This window comes from Eucalyptus grandis, chromosome 3 (assembly GCF_016545825.1).
Source record: "Eucalyptus grandis isolate ANBG69807.140 chromosome 3, ASM1654582v1, whole genome shotgun sequence".
NCBI lineage: Eukaryota > Viridiplantae > Streptophyta > Magnoliopsida > Myrtales > Myrtaceae > Eucalyptus > Eucalyptus grandis.
In genome coordinates this window covers 57,980,879-57,989,821 of record NC_052614.1, presented here as the reverse complement: position 1 = coordinate 57,989,821, position 8,943 = coordinate 57,980,879, and the positions used below count along the sequence as shown (strand labels likewise).

At 35.1% G+C, this 8,943-nt stretch overlaps 1 protein-coding gene across 1 annotated transcript; it reads right to left on the bottom strand.

Annotated features, from left to right (window-relative positions):
* Window positions 1-112: 112 nt before the first annotated feature.
* Window positions 113-1,626, bottom strand: LOC104440050 (transcription factor MYB8-like). The gene is made up of 3 exons (XM_010053039.2): window positions 1,488-1,626; window positions 776-905; window positions 113-569 (listed from the first exon to the last, which is right to left on the bottom strand). Exons 1-3 carry the CDS (start codon window positions 1,624-1,626, stop codon window positions 113-115), a joined length of 726 nt encoding a protein of 241 aa, XP_010051341.2.
* Between the last annotated feature and the right edge of the window lie 7,317 nt (window positions 1,627-8,943).

Genomic DNA, 8,943 nt, shown 5'->3' with positions numbered 1-8,943 from the left:
TGGAGAAACAGAGGGAAAACTGAAACTCTTGATTTATTTCACCAAAATCAAGGTGCCTACCGAGCGTTCAAATCGATCTGAATACAATGAGTTAATGCACAAAGGAGTTGCATCACCTCATCAACTCAGCAACCCATTCAGACAGCATTTCATCAGAAATCCACCCGTTTTGATCCCCTCCATCTTCATTGTCTTCAAAGAGCTGAGAGTACTGATTCCCAGACATGCACATATCCTCCAAACTGAGGTCCATCATCATGTTTTCCCATGAAATCATGTCGTCCTCGCGATCTTCTCCTTGACCCTTCTCTTCAACTATTTCCATCATTCTATCGGAAACAACACCTTTTGTGCTACACGGCTTACTGTCAAAATCCACGTTGCATTGTGTTTTGGCCGCCACGGTCTCGTCCTGGGGCTCGTTCTTTGTGAGCTTGTCATCCTCGCACTTTGAGTTCATTGGTGGGTCGTTGTTGTCTTGGGCTAGCTTCTTCTTTATGGTGGAGTTCCAGTAATTCTTTATCTCATTATCTGTTCGGCCAGGAAGCCTTCCCGCGATAAGAACCCACCTACAAGAAAATAAACCAACACGCGCTAGTGCCAATCTCAATATCGTTGTTTTGGAACTGAATATGGCATTGAGAAACAACATGGTCAAGTGTCTCTCTTGGTTTAAAGGTGAATAACATAGCAAATTATCATCACCTTCAATAACTCCACCAAACAAAAAAATATCGAAGGTATGATGAGCTCATCACTCGAAGAGTATAAATACCTGTTGCCCAGGAGCCTATGGAGCCTAATGATGAGCTCTTCTTCTTCAGGTGATATGTTTCCTCTCTTGATATCTGGCCTTAAGTAATTTAACCACCGGAGCCTACAGCTCTTTCCACACCTCTTGAGGCCTGCACATCAACTTTATGTATTATTTTCAGTGTTTAGGAGATACAAAACAGGTAAGCATCGGCACTTACTGATAGGATTTATTTTCATAAATGAAGTGCACGTTTCCAGAATATATAAAATAAAAGGAGAAATTCTCAGACCATTTGCTACGTCTAAATAAGTCAGATTCATTGAAAACTATGCAGTGTAATGTCCTATAATTTGCATTTAATGGTAGCACATAAAATAAAACTTATTCATTGGCATGCACACACTCACATGCTTGTGTCACAGTCCGTGAATCCTCCCGTTGGCAAATTCCGCTTGTTAGGCGTTGCACGAGCCATTCTGCGGCCAAGGAAACTGTCGGCCCGTGACACTCATGTGTTGGAAAACAATATGTTGGACCATATATTCATATTAGAACGTGGGACTATTTATTTTTCAGCATATTGGGGCACTTATTGAATAGCCGGTATCTATGAAAGTTCAGACATGCACTCCTATTATTCACAGTACGGTTTTTGGACATGAATTTCTCTTTCTTTCCTTATGGCAGTTCGCAAAGAAAAAGAAGTAAAATCCTAAAGGTCTTGACTCACCTGTTGCCTTACAAACTTTGCTCCATCTCCCTTGACCATGAACTTTGACGTAATCGATGAGGATTTTGTCTTCAAGAGCCGACCAAGCTCCTTTCTTGAACTTGAATCCATCTTTACCACGACTAGGATTTCTGCCCATCTCTCTCTCTCTCTCTCTCTCTCTCGCATTCTAATGCGAACTATCTCGATGAAGACTGATTATGTAGAGACTGTTTCATATGCCGTTGATGTTGAACACAACTTGTTATATTAAATCACTCTAACCTCGGTGAGAGAGAGAGGAAAAAGCAACCGTTATCCTCAAACAGAACAGCAACGTGCATTAAACAATAACAGATTATTGGGAACGAGAAACCCCTAATCTGGTTTTGAGACAGTCACACACAGTTTTGATATCCAATATGGTATCAAGTAAATGTGTGGTTTTGACCGGTAGATATGGTTTGCTTATAATTTTCAACAACATGATCCATTTTAATTAAACTGTTCTAATAGTCGTATGCAAATTTTTCCGTGTAATTGCGCTCATGAGTTCACTACATTCAACGAATTTCTATAAGGCCTGACACAAAGGTTTTGACTGACCTAATCATTTCGATTCTAGGCCAGTTTCGGAAGTAACTCAACGGAATCTCTTTGTTTTACTTACTAGCAATTCAACCCTGACTAATTGAATACTTGAGCCCTACTTTTTGAAAAGTTGAGACTAGCCAAGTTTGAGTGATCAGTTGTAATTAGAGAGGTAATCACTTTGACATTCATAGAATTGCTCAAAGGCATAAAACCCTAATCTAAGTGAGCATCAATTCAAGTGAGCACCCTGATATTTAAAACGAGAATAACACAACATCGCAACTTATAAATGGAGTTAAGTAGGCAGATAGTGTTAGCTATAAATAATATGCACGTATATAAAACTTGTAAAACCAAAATATCACGAACTATTATATTGCTTTAACCGATACAATCATAAGCTAGAGCTTTGAGTTTTAATTAGAAATCTTGTTTTTTCAATCACCGACCTATCTCTGTTGTTAACTCTGAACACATAGAAAGAAGGCATATCAAGTCAAGCTGAAGGTTGAGGTTGAGAAACCAAGTTGGCCAATGTTAAACATCAATCTCAAAGTCAAGTTTGTGCTGTAACTTGAATAAAATCGACTTGGGTTAGTCTCGCCTCCTTTCTTATGGTGCAAGGACGTCTCACTCGAACCTCCATTGATTTCATAATTGCTCGTGTTGGCTTGTTAGGTGTGTTAGGACCATAGTGAGGGAAACCTAGTTAAACCACAACCTTCGTGTTCAATCAAACCTCGGTTTCTGTCCCTTTATTTCGTGTTTGCTATCTTAATACAGTCACGTGTTTCACACAATATTATTATGTGTAGGACCTCGTGCAGCTCAAAGAATACATAATTTCCCTAGCTGAAAGAAAATATGTTGCCCCTTGGTCCGGAGCAAAAGGCAGGTGACTTATAGAATATAATAGTATCACTTGTATGATTAAAATGAGCACGATCATGTATAAAGGGAGGTGCACAGACCGTGACTTAATTTCTTGGCGTCATGCAGTTGTATCTTTCGGTTTCTGGCCGGTTTGAAGAGAGTGATATTACATAGGTTCCGATCTTGTTCGTTGAGACAAAATTTTGAATGGAGGATGTGTTAAAGACCATTTTATGTATACGCATTTGCTAAAACTTGTTAACGAAAAGTTTCCGGAGCAACCGTAGTTGGTCGGCATGTTATTTCAAGCTCGGACCTTTGAGGTTGTACGAACAACATGCGGAATTGTTTAGATTTGGGCCACCTACACTAGTCAAAGGTCCGAACTTAATTAGTTTATGAGATTTGTTGGGTGTTGTAACATAAGATTTAAAGGGGAAAAAGCATTCACAACGCAACATGTGATCTGAAAAATTTATAATTTGGTTGCAAGACTAGCATCTCTTACACGCACCAATGGATCAAATAATAGGACTCATTGCTTTTCAAGGAACATCGTAAAAACTAATGTTTGATGAAGTCACTTCTTTCTCATTTCAATTTTTCATTGTAAAAGCGAGCATATAGAGTTGTGTTGATCAATCATAATTACCTGTATTTGCAAATTGCAACCTCATACTTTAGGAGTAAGAGGGCTAGCTAATCTCGCCCCAATTGAAGTCCTGTTGGTGAAGTGAAACTCTTGAAGTACTTCATCAAAGCTCTTGTACAGCTTTTCAGTTTTATAATGATCCCATTGTTGAGGCCCTAGTGACCCCCGCCGCTTCTTTCCAAGAGGATGAACAACGAAGAAAATAAAAAAATTATAAAATTTTCTCAAACAATGTCATTTTAAATGGAGTAGGACATGTCAAGTCGGCATTTGTGATATGAAGAACGGCAATCACTAACTAGACTGCCACGTTAACTATTTATAGTATAAATTAGGCAGATGGACTACATTGGGAAATTTTTAAAAAGTTGAGATAACATTGGCCAAAATGTAAGGATAACTTTGACCTATTGAGGACTTTTTGAACAATTTTTCTCCATCGATATGCATGCACGTCCTCCCGACAAAATAGAAGTTTGATTTAATTAATTTGTCCTTACTATCATCCGGGGTCGGGGTATGTATAGTGGTCTACTTAATCCCCCCAAATTCAATGTACAGATATCCGAGTGTCTTAATTTATTGATGTCGGTCAGCAACTAACAATAAAACTACCTAGCTTGTCGAGCCTCTTAATGCAAAAATTACTTACTTGGCCCAATGTCTGCAATTTTCAAGGAATGACACGTTTTCCGTATTTTACAAGACTCTCATGAATCATGAGCCTTGATCTAAACCGTGTCCCTCGGTGATCTGGGACAATCCTCAAATTTGCAGTATTTTCTGCAAATACCATCATAAGCAAAGACTTGAATTAACGAGTCGAATATATATTTAGTGACATGTTAATGCATTATCAATCATTTAAAGAGGGTTATTTTCGTGATATCCCGTTAAAGAGGGTTACAAGGAAGAAGTCAATGGTAAATAAGTAATGAATTAGGACATAGTCATTCACTCCAAGGTGATATAAAATATTTTTTGACAAAGTACCTAATTTAGTTATGTAGTGTTCTTAAGATGATGTTCTCTTGAGAGATCATAAGGTCACAGGATTTTGGCCAAAACGGAAAAAAAGAAACAAGAAAAAAAGATAGAGTTTGTGTAATTTAAGTAGAATTCAATTGTTCTGTACCAAAAATATGAATTTTTTTTCTCCATGCTTATAATGAATTTGAATAACTATTCCTAAGTGTAAAAAAATATTAATGAAAAAATGGCCAGTGATTTTTTTTTTTTAAGGGTAACTTGCCAGTGATTTTTTTTTTAAAGTAACTTGTCAGTGGCTTACCTACATTTAAATGAAATTATCAATTTTAATAGTTTGCCAATTAGTGATTTTTGTACTAACTTACTAATTTTTATGTACATAAGCTTTTGAATGCTTCGAATTTACTCTATCAAATCACCAACCTGAATTAAAGTATTTTACCGAATTTTGTCATATTAGATTACCAACTAGTTTGGGTTTACCAAATCTATTTTAAGTAATTTACCAAGATTTATTTCTGTCAAGTTGCCAACTTTCCATTGAAATACTATATTTTATTTGCCTTGATTAGCAACCAAACATGTACTAACTCTTTCCAAAGTTTACCAAAATAAGTTAGCGTACTTATCAACTATTCTTCCTTTAAATTATCATTTACTATTTGGTTACCAATTCTCATTTAAATTACTTATTAACATTTATTATTTTTTTCACACTTTTCAAATTTCATAACTGTTTTCAAACTTTTATGTGCATTTCTAAGCAATGCTCTAAATTTACGTATTTTTCTAAGAATTTATTAACTTTAATTAGAGTAATTTACACAAATTTCTCCAATACCTACTAGTTTTGGATCACCAACTCTCATTTGAGTTGCTTGTCGAGTTTATTTATTTTAATTGCCAATTTTCTAATATCAAAGTTTTCTCATCAAAAACACATTAATAGTGCAAAACATATTAAATATTTGTTTTTTTTAATGGATGATTAACACTAAGCATGTTCAAGGAAAACTGAAAAAAAAAAAGGCATTTGGCAAGTTTCAAACGTGCCTCGGTAACTTTTGAAAACAGCATGTACATTAGGAACTAAACAATACATGGCCAGCATCTGATATTCAGCTAAACCATAGACGATCCAATAGTAACCATTTCCTTAGATTCAATCATCATACGATCGCATATGAAAAAGAAATAAATAATGAGATTAATTTGCTTCATCAAATATTGAAAGTCTCGGATGAACCACTCTAATGATGATTCAATCATGGACATCTATGTATTCATATGAGAGTTCATTTCAGGTTGAGCACAGTCGTCCTCAGTCAACTCTGCGAGAAGATCCATTGCATAGTTACAGTGTGGCACATCGCTTTCGCTTTTTTTTTTTTTTTTAATAAATGGCTGACTTTATTCATAGCACCGATATGAGAAATCTCAAACTCATGAGCCTTGAGAAAGCATTGTCGAAGTCGATCTTGGGAATGTCTATTACTGAGATATCAAATCCATTATGAGTTCCGGACAATTTTCATCTATGGGTGTGATATTCGTGTGGACATTGATTGGATCCGATTTGATTAGTTCCTTAAGCTCTTCATCTATGGGCACAACATTTGCATGTATGTGATTTTGTGAGACCATTATCAACTGTCATAAAAGCTTAAGCTGTTAGATGAATATGTAATTTAATATTTAAATATCCTATCACTTTTCCTCATATTTAGTCTATCCTTTTTGTCTAGCATAATGTGTTGACATATTTAATTGGGGAGTTCACTAAGTGTGAAAATATTTTGTTGAGGAGGCAAATAAAAACTCAAGATCTCGTGCTTTGAACCATTTGGAATCTTATGACACCTTTATTCTAAAAGTTTAAGCTTTAGAATAAGCTGTCAAATGAGTACATGATTTAATATTTAAATATTCTATCAACAATTACCTATATTATGACTTAACAACTATCACAATATTATTTCTTTTAATCTGGATGAAAACCTAAACGCTGGAGCCTACATCCACTTTAAATAAAGTATTAAATAAACTCCAGTGAAGAATTTGATCAATGCGAATAATCATTTTACAATTCTATAGATCTTATTTTTCTTGCAAAGGTTCATGTTAACACCAGCATTTAAAAGAAGATTACGACAGTTGTGAACTCGTGCAACGTATGACATTCTACTCTCGAGCGGTATCATCACAGGGTTGTATCACTACATTGCCTTATTTCTAACTTATGATTCGTGGTCAAGCCAAGAATCGAGGTTTTTCATGACTAGATTGCCATATTTCTCCGGCCAAGCCAAGGAAAATAAATAGAGAGTCCAATCCAAGCCAGCTTCAAATTTTCTTCTGAAGCCCATAAATAATCACTATCACCATATGAATTGGGCCCCAAAATATCAACATTGTGGCATGATCTAATTAAAGTGGGGTTGCTTTCTACGGCCTGTACCAAGACCCTAAAAAAAAAAAAAAAAAAAAAAAAAAAAAAAAAATTGATCGCTGCGCAAACTTGACCCACTCGAAATGGGTTTTTCTATTGGGCTCCTTAGAAAAGGACAAAAGGATGGAATCACTCTCATGAAATAGGACGACAAACATTGCAAGCGAACTCTTCTTTCTTACTGGACCAAGATGGTCATATAGTGACAAAGCGAATGTATCGATCTCTCCATCTATGATCTCTCTCGAAGAAAATGAATCTATGTCATCCATCATTGCCAACTGTTTAATGATAGTTTTCAAAGTGCTTTATAATTAATATCACTACACATATTACAAAGGTGTTGCTCATGCTGCTAATGGAGAATTGACTAACTTAGGTTGGCGAATTCTGTATCATCTCTTGTCCTTTTATTGCCCAATTCTTTGTGCTATCATAATGTCATTGCACTGAGGCTTTGCTTGTATGTTGGAGATTTAGGGCTCCTTTGATAGAATCGGAAACTAAGTACTGACAATTTAAGCAGTGGATTTTAGTTTTGATAATATTAACTATTGACAACAGAATTAAGTGTCAGTTTGTTTGAATGAAAATTGTTTTTCAAAAATTGTTGTACATCTTTCCGCTGTTTGAATGATGAAAAACTAATTGATTTATGCAAAACGTTTTCCATGGACCGAAAAAAATAAGTTTAAATGACTCCCTTTTATAGCAAGAAGGAAATCATTTTCCCTAAACTACCAAACAAATTATAATTAACTATTTTCGTTAAAAAATATTTTCATTTATCATGAAATTTTCATTGATAAAATTTTCATTGATAAAATTTTCATCGAAACAAATGCATCCTAAAAGTTGTTTGATGAAATTAAAATGGACAGCTGAATATTATTAACCTCTCTCTAAAAATAGAAAATAAAATACCGTTACTAATGTTTTATCGTTATATTTAGCAAGGCTATAGTTGCCATCAATTATTTTTCTATCGACTAATTAAGTAACTCCTCTTTTACATACCAAGATTAAGTGGATTTTCTACTAAATTTTAATAATTTATCCATTTTGTTAAAGCTTATCAAACGAACTTAATCTAATTAAATGTTGAGTACTTAATATCAGCACTTCATTGGGTTATCAAATATGCCCTTCGACCAGCCTAAGGGTGGCCCATGTAAGAGTTATCAGGTGGCCCAAACATCGACCAAATAGAAAAAAATGGGTAGCTCATCGATTTAGTTAATAATTCGTCACCCTTTCGTTAAATAAGTTTAAGAGCAGTGCCAAAGATGAGGCCTACGATTTCCCTTCCTGTGGATCGTGTCCATTTGGCCCAACAAAATACACTTCTTTTTTTATTCCTTTCGTGGATTTGCATAAGTTCTGTTTGCTGGGGGAGCATGGCACTATCTTTGGGAACGATTTACATAGTGATTCCTGTGAAATGTGTAAATACTTTTGGGAACCTCTAAGTTTTACGTTCTGTCGTTATATATTTATATTACTATATGAAGTAAAGACGATCTCATACTTTATTACTATCCTCAATTCTTGAAAAAAAAAAAATCCTCCCTATGCTTCAATATTTTTCATAAATTTTAATATTTACATGTCTGTCTGACAATAATGTTTTTTTAAAAGGTTAAAGGAACATGCATGTCCTTTTCTTGAATGTATTATAGTCATGATATAACCAAATTGATTAAACTAGTCAAGATAGCTACAAATCAATCTTATAATAGTTAACTTTCTAAGAGTCAGTGTGAAATGCTCTTATTATTTTCCATTTTCTCCACACGCAGAGCGAAGGATGGGAATAGAAATAGTGGCAAAACTGAAACTCTTGATCTGTTTCACCAAAACAAAGTGCCTACTGAGTGTTCGTGATCGATATGAGTTGATCCATCATGGAAGGAGTCGCA

What these genes read in the sequence shown, in the direction of transcription:
- LOC104440050 (XM_010053039.2), bottom strand. Translation starts at nt 1,626, where the DNA reads ATGGGCAGAAATCCTAGTCGTGGTAAAGATGGATTCAAGTTCAAGAAA. An exon ending in CAAAGTTTGTAAGGCAACAG is followed by an intron (nt 906 to 1,487) that starts GTGAGTCAAGAC and finishes GTTGATGTGCAG; the next exon opens with GCCTCAAGAGGTGTGGAAAG. An exon ending in CATAGGCTCCTGGGCAACAG is followed by an intron (nt 570 to 775) that starts GTATTTATACTC and finishes ATTTTCTTGTAG; the next exon opens with GTGGGTTCTTATCGCGGGAA.